A 15,264-nucleotide genomic window follows, 5' to 3' on the forward strand; every position below is an offset into this window, starting at 1 on the left:
AACTAAAAAGAAACTGTTTCCTTTTTTATATCTGCCCTTGATCTGACCAGGTTGTTGTATTGAAAAGGCAGGTGAAAGACAGGACATTGAAAGAGGAATGTGAAATGGAGCCATGGCTGTTATTTCGTTGATAAAGCAATCTAGTCTCATTTCTGAGCCCCCCAATCGATGTTTGTTTTTATTAAAAATGTCTGTAAGGGTGACTGTTCTGAGTATACTATCCAGGATAATAACATTAACTGGCTTTGCTGCAGAATCAATAAGCAGTAACAAAAATACATGTCTGCTGGTTAACAACGACACAAAGCAAATTTGCAAATTTGTTAACTGAGACCGCGTCAACAGTTTAAGCTTGCGTCGTAAGGTGTTTAAATCCTATCTGCAGTTATTATTTATTTGTTTTTTACAATATTTATAAATTACTTTTTCAAGTATATTTGTAGCCTCCTGAGAAAATTCTGGAAAATAAATGCACAGGTAAGCCAGAAGCTGTCCTCTCGAGGGGAGAGGGAAGGAAAAACATGCAGAGGAGGGGAGAGGGAAGAGGGCTGTATACCTCATCCAGGGAAAGTAATTGAAAATGCTAATTCTGTGCCCACAGACGAAAACTTTGAAGGACAGGTCCTTGTCATCGGACTCCTGGAGAAAGAGCAGAGCAGAAATAAAAATAGATCATTGACCAAAAATATCCCTTTCCAACTGAGAAGTTTTAAAGCGCTGCTGCCTGTTTTTCTGTTTAAGCAGTGTCAACCAGCCTTTTTTTTTTTTTTACCCCGAGAACTTTAGAGACTAATCTGTCCGTGGTTTAGGAATAGAAATATCATGAATCTCAGTTTAAGAAATGTTGAGATCTTCGTATTGCTATTTTTATTTTTTTCCCTTCGGAAAATGAATTCCCCACCAGGGTCGAGTCCAGGGTATTTTTCACGTTTTTAATTCTGTTATAATTAAAGACTTACAAGAAGAGTTCAAAAAATTCCTGGTTATGTTTTACTCAGATTCTTCAAATGCTTAAACATTTTACTACATTTGCTCGCTCTTGCTCCCTCTCTTTCTCTCTCCCTGCGTATCTATCTATCTGTCTACCTATCTGTTTAATTTTAAGTCCAGGCTATTTTGTCAGATCAGGAATTTCAGAGCGGAAATATAAGACAGAGTTGAAACTTACCTACTTTTGTTTTTGAAATAAATTAAACAGAAATGCTAATGCTAATGATTAAAATTATGATAATAACCCCTTTCCACTTTGATTTTATGTTCAAGTTTTGGTGACTGATTTGCAGTGGGTTGGGGGCAATTATTACAGCTTAGTGCCCTGGTCACATAGTGTATTGAAAACTAGAGATATACTTACGGCACATAAGAACCAAGAATGATATTAGATGCGGGCTAGATTTGGACTTCATTCATTTCATTTTTTCTTTGGTAAACATTTATTGGTCCAGACTGTTTCGGGCACTGAGGATATAGCAGTGAAGCAAGTAGAAAGAGTTTCTGGCCTCATAGAACTTACACTCCATTAAGAAGGTAAAGAAATAAAGAATAATAGAGCGCCTGATGATGGAAAAGACAAAGCCTGAAGGAAGGAGGGTTGGGTTGCAGTTTTAAATAGGGTGGTCAAGGAAGGCTCCACTGAGAAGACATTTGCAAAAAGATCTGAAGAAGTAGAGGGTGTGGTTGTGTGGCTCCTGGGAGGGGTGCATTCCAAGTAGTAGGAACAGCAAGTACAGATGTTCAGAGGAAGAAGTATCTGGTATGTTACAGAAAGCAAGGGCAGTCATGGAACTAGAGTGAAAGACAAGAAGGGAAACACGGAGGGTGATGGTATTAGAGGAGGAATAGAGGAAGTGGCTGGATGTGTAGGGCCATTTGGGTCGCTGTCATGTCTATGGCTTTTACTCTGAGTGGGATGAAAGCCATTTGTAGGGTTTTGAAGAGAGGAATGACATGATGTAACTTACATTTTTAAAAGCTCGTTCCAGCTGCCGTTCTGACAACAGGCCGAGGAGGGGCAAGCAGACGCAGGGAAACCAGGTAGTAAAAGGCTACTGTAATAGTCTAGGGAAGCCATGGCCTTGGCTGGGACCAGACAGTCGGACATGGAGCTGGTGAGAAGTGGTTGTGTTCTCTGAATGTGTTTTGAATGTAGTGTCAGCAGGACTTGGTGGCTTGGGTTTAGGGTGAGAGAGAAAGAAAATCTGAATCGCAGACCATCATTCCTTTAAAATCTTAAAAACCTTAGCCAATCTCTCACTCTGATATCAGCTGGAACAACAAAAACTTGTTTCTACACCTGTAGTGTATTTTAAAAATTAAAAAGCTTTATTGACATCTTTTCCAGTTAAACTATGAAGTAGATATTATCTCATTTTTCAGATGAAGTAACAGAGATCTGGTGATGTTCATGTAGCCAGCCAGTGGCACTCAAAACTTAAGCTCAGGCTTCCTGCAGAATTGGTATCATAAAGGTAATTAATTTCCCTTATTAAATGCTAGGACCACAGGTTATAAAGATGCAGCATTTCAATTATTTAGAGAGTCCTTTGAGGAGCTGGGAGTCCCTGGGTGATGCAAATGGTTAGCATACTTGGCTGCTAACCAAAAGGTTGGAGGTTTGAGTCCACTTAGAGGTACCTAGGAAGAAAGGCCTGGCAATCTACTTCCAAAAAATCAGCCATTGAATGTTTTTTGAAGTAGCATCTGATGGAGCACAGTTTTAGTGTGACACACCTACAACCACCAGGAATGAAAGTCGACTCAATGGCAGTTGGTTTGTGGAGCTGAGTCAATGCAGAATGTCTCTAATGTTGCAGTTAGCAGCTGTGGCATTATGTGAATATGGGCTATCTTTCACATATGACGATGGAGCTGCTGGACAGCAGTCAAGTACATTTGACCATGCATTTGGTGTTCTTTTTCTTGAGCTAGCAAGGTATTTACCTGGTTTTGGCCACTGCACGCTCAGCCGGTGACGTGTTGGCAATTATCTGTGGTTTAGGGATGTATCCTGAATTCCTGAAATAGAGCAAGGCTAATTATTCTAATCCACTGTTAAAACTATGACTTTGACCCTGGATGGTTAGATGTGATAAGCAGCTGAACTAACCTATCCCAGTTACCATTTTTTTATACGCAACAACCGATATTTTAGCATGTCAAGTGCTTTGCCAGCTGAGAAAGCCACACCTGCTTGTCGAATGGATGGATTCAAGGCTAAAGAGCAAGTTGAACTATCTATTAATGTAAAAGAATATAAATAGAAAAAACTCTACTGATTTAGTTCATCACAGGCAATATCTAAACACCTTAACCTCAAAATCATTAGTTTTGAATATCTCAATCAATATGGATTCTCTCACAAATCAATTTACTGCTACAAATATGATTGTTTAATAATTCACGAGTGATGGGCCTTCAGGCTAGAAAAGCCTAGTGTAAGTGAAGGAAAAGAGGTAGTCTCCACCTCAGATGAGATTTCACGTAAAAGACTGGAACACCTAGGAAATGCAGTTTAAAGTTAGGCACGTCAGTCTTTTTTGTGTGCCTGTGTTCTGAGTAGTATGTCCTGGCAGGGAGGTAGCCGTGGAGCTCAGTTCCATTGTTCACTTTCAGATCAGAGCTATTTAGCTATTTTCCTGAAGTGTCATAAATATTTTATGAAAAGAAACCGTTGCAAATTTCGGTTTTATGTACTAGATTAAAAACAATAATTTTAAATAGCTAATGACTGGCGCCAAATCGCACAGACATTCTTCCCTGCAGTACTGGGGGGAAAGGACAGAGGAATCTGGGGAGGCATTTTGGTCATTGTTTCACAGCTTTTCAGTTTTATACCAGAGAAGGTAAACCTTGCTTTGTGCTTTTTTTTTCTTTTATTTTTTGAGTGTCACTTGCCCAACGTCATCCGTTTGGATCACATGAATTCCCAGTACCTGTGGTTCTTTGTAACACATCACTTTCATAATAAGTCTGATCACTGTAAAGGTGTTTTTAAGCCTGGCTTCATGAGTGCTCTCTGCCCTGAAATCCAATTACTAATCATTCTTACAGGTTGCACTTTGATTCTCTTCTTCACTTTCTAGTCTTCATCAAGGGTTTCCTGGCCCAAGAATCTCTTTAACTGCTATGAAGAGGAAGGAACCGTTTTCTTTCTCAAACAGTAGTTTCTGCAGCCACTGACTGAAATGTTCTTCCATGTTGTTTTATAATGGAATTGATAACTATTGCAATGAGGGTGGCAAAGGTCACTGCTGTACACCCAGGAGAATGTCCTGTCACCTGAATCACTTGGTCCTGCCCCCACCCTGGACCACACCCCCATGTAAGGCTGGGTGCCCTTTCTTTCTATTTGCATAATCTTCTTCCTTGGATTTATTCTCCATGCCTGGGTCAAAAATGGGGCTCATTAATAAACATTTATTGAGTACCAACAGGGGATGATGCTCCAGACACATTTCCTTCCCTATAGGTTTGGAATTCACAATTCTGGCTCCCAGCAGCCACCTCTGCCCTGACTGTGAGAAGACTAAGTTATCTCAGCAATTGAAAGGACATTCAAATATTTGTGAACTTCAAAGGGAGATAGACCTTCATCTAAAGTGTCCTTTTAGGTGATCAAAACTTCTAAATACTCCATTTGTCCAGTAAAGAACAGTGAACTGTGAGTTTCTGGGATGCAGAGAAGCCATGATAAGGTTAAAAATATTAACGCCCATAGGTAATAATTAGGTTCTCAAGTTAAAGGCATCTGTTCCTTTAGGGAAGAGAACTACAGAGAAAAAGGGGGGAAAAATCCTCACAAAAATTGAAGAACATTGTCAAGGTCATTGGCATATAATTGTAAACGTCATTTGGCCTAGGTAGCCATTGTGCTAAAAATTCCATCGGTAGGCAAAGTTGAAGAAGACACTGTGTTGTTAGGACGGGGAAGCTCTTTACTGGAGCATGATAAATAATTGAAGATGCCTTTAGCAAATTCCTGCTTTAATGGGGAAATACTTTGTCAGGCAGTTTTTCAATTAGTATTCAGTAATTCAAACTGGTTTATCATTTAGCCAACTGCACATTTAGATTTTTAGGGATGCGTTTTCGCATCTTCCTTCTTCTTTGTGGATTTTTCAGTTGATAGAGAAACTTTAGTGGCTTAAGTAATGTTTCTGCTGGTGGTCCTCAGCATTTTTCTGCCTGAGAAAACACGTAAAGACTTAAAAAACAGTCACTCGCAGTGGCTAAATCTGGTGAAAAGCTGTGGGTTGTAGCTGTTTGGATCAGAATCTGGGACAGGGAACGGTAGAAACTGTGACTGGAAATGAAGATGGTGTGTGATTCCTGTATGTGTCCCCGTCCTTTCCTCTCAGGTTTCAGGGAGTCCACACATACCCATTTGGAAAGACACCTCCCGTGTCAGATTTAGCAAACTTGTTTGCAAGTTTTTATAGAAGGGCCCATAGTCCACAATGTGCTTCCTAAAATAGCAGCCAATCAATTATCTAAGTATTTGTTAAGCACTGAAGGTGATCTCGTCATTGGATTAGTTCAGGGGCTGCAGTTATTGGAAATGTAAGAGAGAGTCCCTTTTTTTTTTTTTTTGTCAGTATGGCAGAGGAAAGGGCTAGAGAAAAATAAAGTTCCTTGGGTTCCCTAGGGCACAGAGAATATCAGCATTCATTCATTCAGCACCTCCCTGTGGTGGGTAAAGCTATCAGAAAGATTTTCTTACGTTTACATTTATTACGTCCTCCCATTAGAATATAGACACAGTGGCTGCAACAATGGGCTCCAGCATAGCGACCATTGTGAGGATGGTGCAGGACCAGGCAGTGTTTTGTTCTGTTGTGCATGGGGTCGCTCGGGGTAGGTACCAACCGATGGCATCTGACAACAACATTAGAATATAAGTGCTATGAAGGTAGAGAACCACCCGTCTGTACCACGTCGCTAGAAACTCACATACATTTGTTGAATGAAGGTATGGTAGAGTGAATGAATGATTGAACATGTATGTTAGAAAGATATCCCAAACACAGCGACAGGTATTCTGATGCCTGAGGGTCCAACAGGAGTCAGCCTAACGGGGGAGGGGGGAAGAGAAGGAGTAGAGGGAGAAAATTCCTTGCAGAAAAAAAAGCGAAAGGCGAGCCGACTGGTTAGTTCTTGGGCAGGAATGTCAAGCAGCCTAGCTTAGATGGTTGTGTGATGTAGGGGTGGACACGGAGAGATGTCACCCGAGTCATAGGTGAGGCCAGTCAAAAATAAATAGGTGAGCCTAAGAGATGGGGATTCCAACCTTTCCAGCTTTGTGTGTATACATTTTTCTATTGCTTGTAAAAACAACCTCGCTCTGTGGATGGATGGGTCCTGGTAGCTGGAAGTCCATTTGTTTACAGTGGTCTGTAACGCGGTGGGGCATGCAACATGCAATTTTAGAGTCAGGGGCAGAGGCTGGGATTGGTTTTGCTCAGCAGAAGTCGGTTGACGTTCCCTGTGGGCCTCAGGAAGATGCTAGAATAAGGAGATTAGAAGCAGAGAATTGAGCATGGAGAGGGAGGAAGGAGAGGGCAGGAAAATCCCCTAACGTGTATATATCTAAATCACAGATGAACCTGCACCCAGGGAAGGCAGACATCTTCCCAGGAAGAGTAGCGGGTTTCTACTCTCTGATCTAGTTCTCCTAATGTCTACTTACAAGATGAGTACAAAGAATTAGGGAGAGGAAAAAAAAGTTGCTGTTGAGTCAACTCCAACTCATGGTGACCCCATGCATGTAACAAGAGAATTGCGCTCCATGGAGTTTTCAACGGCTGAATTTTTTGTAAGTAGGTCATCAGACCTTTCTTCCTAGGTGCCTCTGGGTAAATTTGACCCTCCAAGCTTTTGGCTAGTGGCCAAGTGTGTTAGCATTTGCACTAATGTTCCAGGTACTCAGAGTGTCTAGAAGGGGGTATGGGCTCTATATGGACACATCCCCCTTAATCCTGTAGAATTCTTACACCATTGAGAAGGGCACAGCCAGAGACGGGTCTGCCAGAGTGCAGTGCCCAGGTAAGGTCTGCACTTGCCCTGGTCTAACGGTAGTGCTGCATAAACGTTCCTCCCTCTCCTGGCGTGAGATTAGTGTGTCGACGACATTGAAGCTAGAGGGTCTTAGACGTACAGTACTAGGTAATGAATAGGTGGAAATTTGCATTAGAAAATTCATCTGTTTGTTGAAAAAAACGGAGCTGCTGAAAGACAACCAGGATCATAGAATGCCTTGAAGGTCGGCATCTCTAACTGCGGTCTGGATTTGATGTCATTGGGGTGTTTCAGAAGAACAACATGTCATGTGGCATTCAGGAAACTGACCCTTGACATAGTGACACTGAAGAACGAAGGAAAAAAAAAAAAAGGCATTTGTACAACTTTTCAGTTGCACGGCCTGAGACTTGTCCATAATAAATTTCACTTACATTTTTAGTCAGAAATTAGCTCCTCAAAAGTCTTTTGTACCCTTTTTCAACATCTGAATCTCCATCAAATAGAATTTCTTAAAAAAAAAAAAAAGTAATGAAATGTGATTAGTGCAAATGTCTGTGAAATTTATTGTACTATTAAAATCCTATTGGGTCTTTGTTTATGAAATGTATTTTTCTGTATTTGAGGTTTAGGGAGGCTTGATAATGAGGCTTCGAAGATTCATTGCCTCTTTTCTATGGCTTAATTTAGGCTCTATATCAAATATGTAAAATAACATTATATCTTCCCACCACCACTGTGGATCATACATTGTGTTATTATTTCCCCGCCAGGGTTTTTTTTTTTCTCTTCTCCCTTTATAAATACAGAACTACTAATGGTAGGAAACGCTTAATATAGGGAGCCATTATCTAGACCAGAAAGGAGGAGTGAGTTTGGATGGTGATTTCCCTTCCAGGTCTACCTGTCGGGTTCGACAGGTACACACAGATTCACAGGTATCAGCCGACACCTGACCCATTTTACTGTTGTCAGCTGCTGTGGGATCAGCCCCTGACTAATGGCGACCCCACGCACAGTGGACTGTAACACTGTAGTCCTGCGCCATCCCCATGATCAGCTCCGGATAGGACTGTTGTGACCTACAGGGTTTTCACTAGCTGAATTTTGGAAATAGGTCACCAGGCCTTTCTTCCTAGTCTGTCTTTGGAAGCTCCACTAAAACCTATTCAGCATCATAGCGACCTGCACGCCTCCACCGACAGACTTCTGATGGCCGTGCATGAGACGTGTTGGTTGGGAATCGAACCCAGGTCTCCCTCATGGGAGACAGGAATTCTGCCACAGAACCACCGCTGCCCTCTCACTTTGTTTCAGGGAGTGCGTATTCCGTCACATACTGTCAGCTTCAGTGGGAGTGAGTGACTGGCTCAGCAGAGTTGTCCGTGGGGACAGAAATTGAGATGACCCGGCTGCATACAGTATTTTGGGGAGAGAAAAGGTTGTTGGCAGCACATCAATGACTTAGGGGGCATCCATGATTTTTGAGCCACGAAAAGCTAAAACCGTCATGGCAATCCATGTGTGCACTCAGCCCACGGCAGCCTTTTATTTTTGCCTCATCTCCCTCCATTTCGTCACAAAGCAGTCCCTTCGACATGTAGTTCTTAGGTTTGTTCTGTGATTTACTTGTCTCTTAACATACACTGCACCCGTGACTTCCCAGTGCTCTGAGGATAAAGATGAAAATCTTAAATGTAGCCTACATGTCCCCACCAAGGCTGGCCCTGCCTACCTCTCCCACCTCGCCTTAGCCCATGTCCCCACTCCTGCCCTGCAGCCTTCTAGATGCTCAGACTCACTGTGCTCCCCTTTGCTGTGGGGCCTCTGCACCTGCTGGCCTCCCTGCCTGGGAAGCTCTGAGTCCTTCTTTGCCTAGTTAACACCAGCTCTTCCCTCAGTTTCAGCTCCATCTTATCCTCAGGTAAGCTTCACCTGGTCTCTCCATGTGGATCAGACCCCTTTACTGCATACTTTCAAATCACTTCGTTTCCATCTTATGACGACTGATTCTGTCCCCTGCCTAGACTGAGGCTCTGTGAGGACAGCAACTCAAACCGTGTCTACCCTAGCCCTCCCCTCGTCTTACAGGCACTGAGCACAGAGCCCTGCATAGAGTAGGCTCCGCATGGCCTTGTGGGAAGGACAAGAGAACACACCGTGAGCTTTCTTTTCCTCGGGTTTCCCGAAGGGTCACCCTGCATGGTTTAATATCTGGTAAAGTTTTAAGAAAATTACTTTTATAAGTTGGTGACTCATTTAAATAAACTTCGTTTTGGGGTAGTGTAGGGGGGTAGGCAAGAGAAGCTCTGGTGGCACGGTAGTGAAGTGCCCAGCTGCTAACCCAAAGGTTGGTGGTTTGAACCCACCAGCTGCTCCATGGGAGAAAGATGTGGCAGTCTGCTTCCGTAAAGATTTACAGCCTTGAAAGCCCAATGGGACAGTTCTACTCTGTCTGATAGGGTCATGAGTTAGAGACAACTCAACAGCAGTGGGCAGGGGGAGATATGCAGGTTATTTGTTCAACTTTTACAAGGGGCCAGCAAATCCTTTAGAATTATATAATTTGACGCTGTTAGATTCCCCAAGGTCCTAGGAAACATGGTACAGTGAAACCTGCAAAAGCTGGAACCTGTGTAAGACGGAACCCTGTCAAAGAAGGAAAACACAAATATTTTCCACTAAATAGAAAGCAATAGAAAAGTGATGACTGCACCCTGTCAAAGGTGGAAAACTTGTGAGACCCAAGAAAACAAGGCAGCCCCATAGAGTTCTGGCTCTCATGGGTTTCACCGTATAAGGCTGTCATTAGAAGACTGAGCTGGCTAATGAATTTTATTAACTTTGAGCCCAATTTTTATCCTGTCAGCCACTCTGTCCCTCTGCATGTCTCAAGCAACGGTGGTTGATAACTCAGAAAGCAAATCTGCCCCACCCCTGGTAATCAGCTGCATAGTCAGGATGCTTTTCCTGCTGCTTATTATAAATTCCTTTTGCTGTATTTTAATAAAACTGTTTCCTTTTGTCCTTTCCTCAAGGAGAACTGTTCTGATAATTATTCTTTAAATAGATGAATCACATTTATACAGGGCCTTGCAGTTTGTTGTTGTTGGGTGCTGTTGACTCAGTTCTAACTCATAGCGACTTCACGTACAACAGAAGGAAACGCTGCCCCATTCTGCTCCACCCTCACAATCGTTGCTGTGTATGAGCCCGTTGTTGCAGTCACTGTGTCAGTCCATCTTGTTGAGGGTCTTCCTGTCTTTCGCTGACCCTCTGCTTTACCAAGCAAGATGTCCTTCTTCAGGGACTGGTCCCTCCTGATAACATGTCCAAAGTACCTGAGATGAGATGTCGCCATCCTCACTTCTAAGGAGCATTCTGGCTGTACTTCTTCCTAGACAAATTTGTTCGTTTTTCTGGCAGTCCATGGTATGATGAATATTTTTCACCAACACCACAATTCAAAGGCATCAATTCTTGTTCAGTCTTCCTTATTCATTGTCCAGCTTTGCCATCCCTATGAGATAATTAAAGATACCATGGTTTGGGTCAGGCACACCGTAGTCCTCAAAGTGACATCTTTGCTTTTCAACACTTTAAGAAGTCTTTTGCAGCAGGTTGCCCAGTGTAATACATCATTTGATTTTTTGGCTGCAGCTTCCATGGGCATTGATTGTTAATCCAAGTAAAATGAAGTCCTTGACAACTTCAATATTTTCTCCCTTTATCATAATGTTGCTTATTGATCCATTTGTGAGGATCTTTGCTTTCCTTATGTTGAAGTGTAATCCATACTGAAGGCTGTGGTCTTTGATCTTCATCAGTAAGTGCTTCAAGTCCTCTTCACTTTCAGCAAGCAAGATTGTGTCATCTGCGTAATGCGGGTTGTTAATAAGTCTTCCTTCAATCCTGATGCCGTGTTCTTCTTCATTTAGTCCAGCTTCTCAGATTATTGGCTCAACATACAGATTGAATAGGTATGGTGAAAGGATATGACCCTGACACACAACTTTCCTGACCTTAAACCAGGCAGTATCCCCTTGTTCTGTCTGAACCAGTGGCCTCTTGGTCTATGTATAGGTTCTTCATGAGCACAATTAAGTGTTCTAGCATTCCCATTCTTCGCAATGTTATCCATAATTTGTTATGATCCACACAGTTAAATTCCTTTGTATAGTCAATAACACACAGGTAAACATCTTTCTGGTATGCTCTGCTTTCAGCCAAGTTTAATCTGACCCAAAAAAACCAAAAACCAAACCCAGTGCCGTTCAGTTGATTCTGACTCATAGCGATTCTATAGGACAGACTAGAACTGACCCATAGAGTTTCCAAGGAGCACCTGGAGGATTTGAAGTGCCGACCCTTTGGTTCACAGCCGTAGAACTTAACCACTACACCACCAGGGTTTCCATTCATCTGACATCAGCAGTGATATCTCTGGTTCTGCGTCTTCTTCTGAATCTGCTTTAATTTCTGACAGTTGCCTGTCGATGTACTGCTGCAACCTTTTCTGAATTATCTTCAGCAAAATTTTACTTGCATATGATATTGATTGATAATTTCTGCATTCTGTTAGATCATCTTTCTTTGAAATGGGCATAAATATGGATCTCTTCCAGTTGGTTGGCCAGGTAGCTATCTTCCAAATTTCTTGGCAGAGCGCTTCCAAGATTGCATCCATTTGTTGAAACACGTCAATTAGTATTCTGTCAGTTCCTGGAGGCTTGTTTTTTGCCAATGCCTTCAGTGCAGCTTGGACTTTTTCCTGCAGTACCATCAGTTCTTGATCATATGCTACCTCCTAAAATGGTTGAGTATCGACCAATTCTTTTTGTTACAATGACTGTACATTCCTTCCGTCTTCTTTTAATGCTTCCTGTGTCATTCAAGAATTTGCTCATAGAATCCTTCAAAATTGCAGCTTGAGGCCTGAAATTTTTCTTCAATCATTTCAGCTTGAGAATGCTGAGTGTGTTTTTCCCTTTTGGTTTTCTAACTCCAGGTCTTTGCATATGTCATTATAATACTTTACTTTGTCTTCTCAAGCTGCCCTTTGAAATCTTCTGTTCAGCTCTTTTACTTGATCATTTCTTCTTTTCTCTTTAGCTACTCTGTGTTCAAGAGCAAGTTTCAGAGTCTCTTCTGACATGCATTTTGGTCTTTTCTTTCTTTCCTGTCTTTTTAGTGGCCTTTTGCTTTTTTCATGTATGATGTCCTTGATGTCATCCCACAACTCATCTGGTCTTCTGTCATTAGTTTTCAGTGCATCAAATCTATTCTTGAGATGGTTTTTAAATTCAGGTGGGGTATATTCAAGGTCATACTCTGGCTCCGGTGAACTTGTTTCAGTTTTCTTCAGCTTCATCTTGAAGCTGCATATGAGCAATGGATGATCTGCCCTGCAGTTGGCCTCTGGCCTTGTTCTGACTGATGATATTTAGCTTCTCCATTGTCTCTTTCCATAGCTGTAGCTGATTTAATTCCTGTGCATTCTTCTGGTGAGGTCCACATGTATAGTTGTCATTTATTTTTGTAGATAAAAGGTATTTGCAATAAATAAGTCATCGACCTTGCAAAATTCTTTCATATGATCTCTAATATCATTTCTGTCACCAAGGCCATATTTTCCAACTACTGATCCTTCTTCCTTGTTTCCAAATTTCACATTCCAATCACCAGTAATTACCAGCACATCTTGATGGCATGTTTGATCAATTTCAGACTGCAGAAGTTGGTGAAAATCTTCAGTTTATTTATATCTGGCATTAGCTGTTGGTGCATATAATTTGAATAATAGTTGTATTAACTGGTTTTCCTTGTAGGTGTATGGATATTATCCTATCACTGACAGCGTTGTACTTCAGGATAGGTCTTGAAATGTTCTTTTTGACTATGAGTGTGATGCCAGTACTCTTCAATTTGTCATTCCCAGCATTGTAAACCATAAAAAAACCATATGATTGTCAAATTCAGAATGGCCAATACCAGTCAACTTCAGCTCACTAATGCCTAGGATATTGATCTTTACGTGTTCCATTTCATTTTTGATGACTTCCAGTTTTCCTAAATTCATACCTCATACATTCCACATTCCAATTATTAATGGATGTTTGCAGCTGTTTCTTCTCATTTTGAGTCATACCACATGAGCAAATGAAGGTCCTGAAGGCTTGACTCCATCCACGTCATTAAGGTCAGCTCTACTTTGAGGAGGCAGCTCTTCTCCAGTCGTCTTTTGAGTGCCTTCCAACCTGGGGTGGTCATCTGCTGACACTATATCAGACAATGTTCTGCTAGTATTCATAAGGTTTTCACTGGCTAATTTTTTTGAAATAGATCTCCAGGTCCTTCTTCCTAGTCTGTCTTTGTCTGGAAGCTCAGCTGAAGCCCGTCCACCATGGTGACCCTGGTGGCATTTGAAATACTGTTGGCATAGCTTCCAGTATCACAGCAACATGAAAGTCACCATGGTACAACAGACTGACAGACATGTGGTGGCCTTACTGTTCACAGATTTTTTTAAACAAATATTTTGTTTATTTTAATGAAGCTGGTATACACAGTGTCCATTTAAAACTGATATCCCAGGCCAAAATATACAAATAAAATTAAAAAAGAGCAGTGTTTGTTGTATACAGTTTTGCATGAATAACTTTATTAACTGCTAATGAGAATTAGAACTTTCCTGGGGTCTTCTGGCAAGAATTTTATTTTAATATTAAAATGCTTTGCCTCTTCAGGGGAGCCATCTTTGGAGTTAGTCAGTACTCTCACCATGTGTCATCATGACTCCAACCTGATTTTCTTCTTTTTGTCCAGACCTTCAGATTTTAAAAGTAGATTCAATTTAAGGAAAGGTAATTTTTCCACAGTTGAGTTCTCTGAAAAATTTCCATCTCCCACTGAAAGTCGTAGTCCAGGAGTGAAGCAATCACATGCCAGAACTTCGGGGCCAACTGAAAAGTCATTGTGAACACTTGCACTGGTTGATCTTATTTATTCCCCAAGCCTGAAAATGCACAGTCCTGGAAAAGGTGACCTGTCTGTGCACACAAGTAATTTTTAAGAAGAGGTCAATAGGGTTGAGGCTTGACCACTAAAAATCAGGACAATGAAAACAAATGATAATGAATGATGAGCACTAGCATTCCAAATCGAAACCCTGGTGGCATAGTGGTTAAGTGCTATGGCTGCTAACCAAAGGGTCAGCAGTTCAAACCTGCCAGGCACTCCTTTGGAACTCTATGGGGGCAGTTCTACTCTGTCCTATAGGGTCACTATGAGTCGGAATCAACTAGACAGCACTGGATTTAGTATTCAAAATACCAGATGTTTTAAAGAGAGGTGCCAGTTTCCAATTCCATTTTGAACACCACATTACAAAACAACCATTTTTTTAAAAATTAAAAAGGCTTAAGAGTGAAGAAAAAGAATTAAGAGACTATTTAAACTGTTGATTAGATTTGTTTGCTCCTGATAAACTTCAATCATATCTCCTTCCTCCATTCCCAATTCTTTTGGAATGTGGTTATCAGCAATTCTGTGACCTTCAAGGAGAAAGCTGAGCGAATCCACTGGAACTGCCTGTCTCTGACAGTGTGATTCTTTGAGTGTCTTGAGATGTGTTGTTATTTTCACCTTAAAGTGACTCAGTGCTGTCCTGTCCAGTGGCTTTGACTTGATGTACCCTCCTTCTTTCTTGTCCTCCAAGTCCTTGGTTGAATGTTTTGCCTCCTGGTTAGACATGGTGACGGTGACTTCACCCTAGGGGCCTCCACGCAGCAGCGACCTCGGGCAGACAGAATCTCACTCCAGGGTTTACAAAGGCTTGTTAAGTACGTCATCTCATTGAATCTGTGACAAAACTCATTGAGTTCAGTGTTATTTTTTCCCCCTTACCAAACAGTCTAGAGAGATGGCAGAACTTATTGAGGGTCACATGGCTTGTACAGGACATGATAGGTCTCAAACTCAGGTGTTTGAGTTTCTACACGCCAAGTTGTTTCCACAATATTGGGAGCCACCATCTGTTTGCAGGAAGTGTAATAGTCTACGTAATTCTTACTCTGAATTATCACCATTGGTTGTATTAATGTATATATTTGCTCGGTTGCTCTTTTCTCACCTATGCTCATTTTCATTGTTCTTTTCTGAGCTCTAAGATTTACATGTCTAACATCGATTTTATAGCCCTGAAATATAGTGTCTTTTTAAATAGCCTTAAAATGACTAGATTTCAATGGC

At 41.5% G+C, this 15,264-nt stretch overlaps 1 protein-coding gene across 1 annotated transcript; it reads right to left on the reverse strand.

Moving 5' to 3' along the window:
• Positions 1-14,433: 14,433 nt before the first annotated feature.
• Positions 14,434-14,909, reverse strand: LOC100676264 (small ubiquitin-related modifier 1-like). The gene has a single exon (XM_064276477.1). The coding sequence runs from the start codon at positions 14,764-14,766 to the stop codon at positions 14,434-14,436; it is 333 nt and encodes a 110-aa protein (XP_064132547.1). The 5' UTR covers positions 14,767-14,909.
• Positions 14,910-15,264: the final 355 nt, after the last annotated feature.

This window comes from Loxodonta africana, chromosome 25, assembly GCF_030014295.1.
Source record: "Loxodonta africana isolate mLoxAfr1 chromosome 25, mLoxAfr1.hap2, whole genome shotgun sequence".
NCBI classification, from domain to species: Eukaryota; Metazoa; Chordata; class Mammalia; order Proboscidea; family Elephantidae; genus Loxodonta; species Loxodonta africana.

Bases quoted from the DNA above. Each gene is read 5' to 3' on its own strand.
- LOC100676264 (XM_064276477.1), bottom strand. From the start codon at position 14,766: ATGTCTAACCAGGAGGCAAAACATTCAACCAAGGACTTGGAGGACAAG.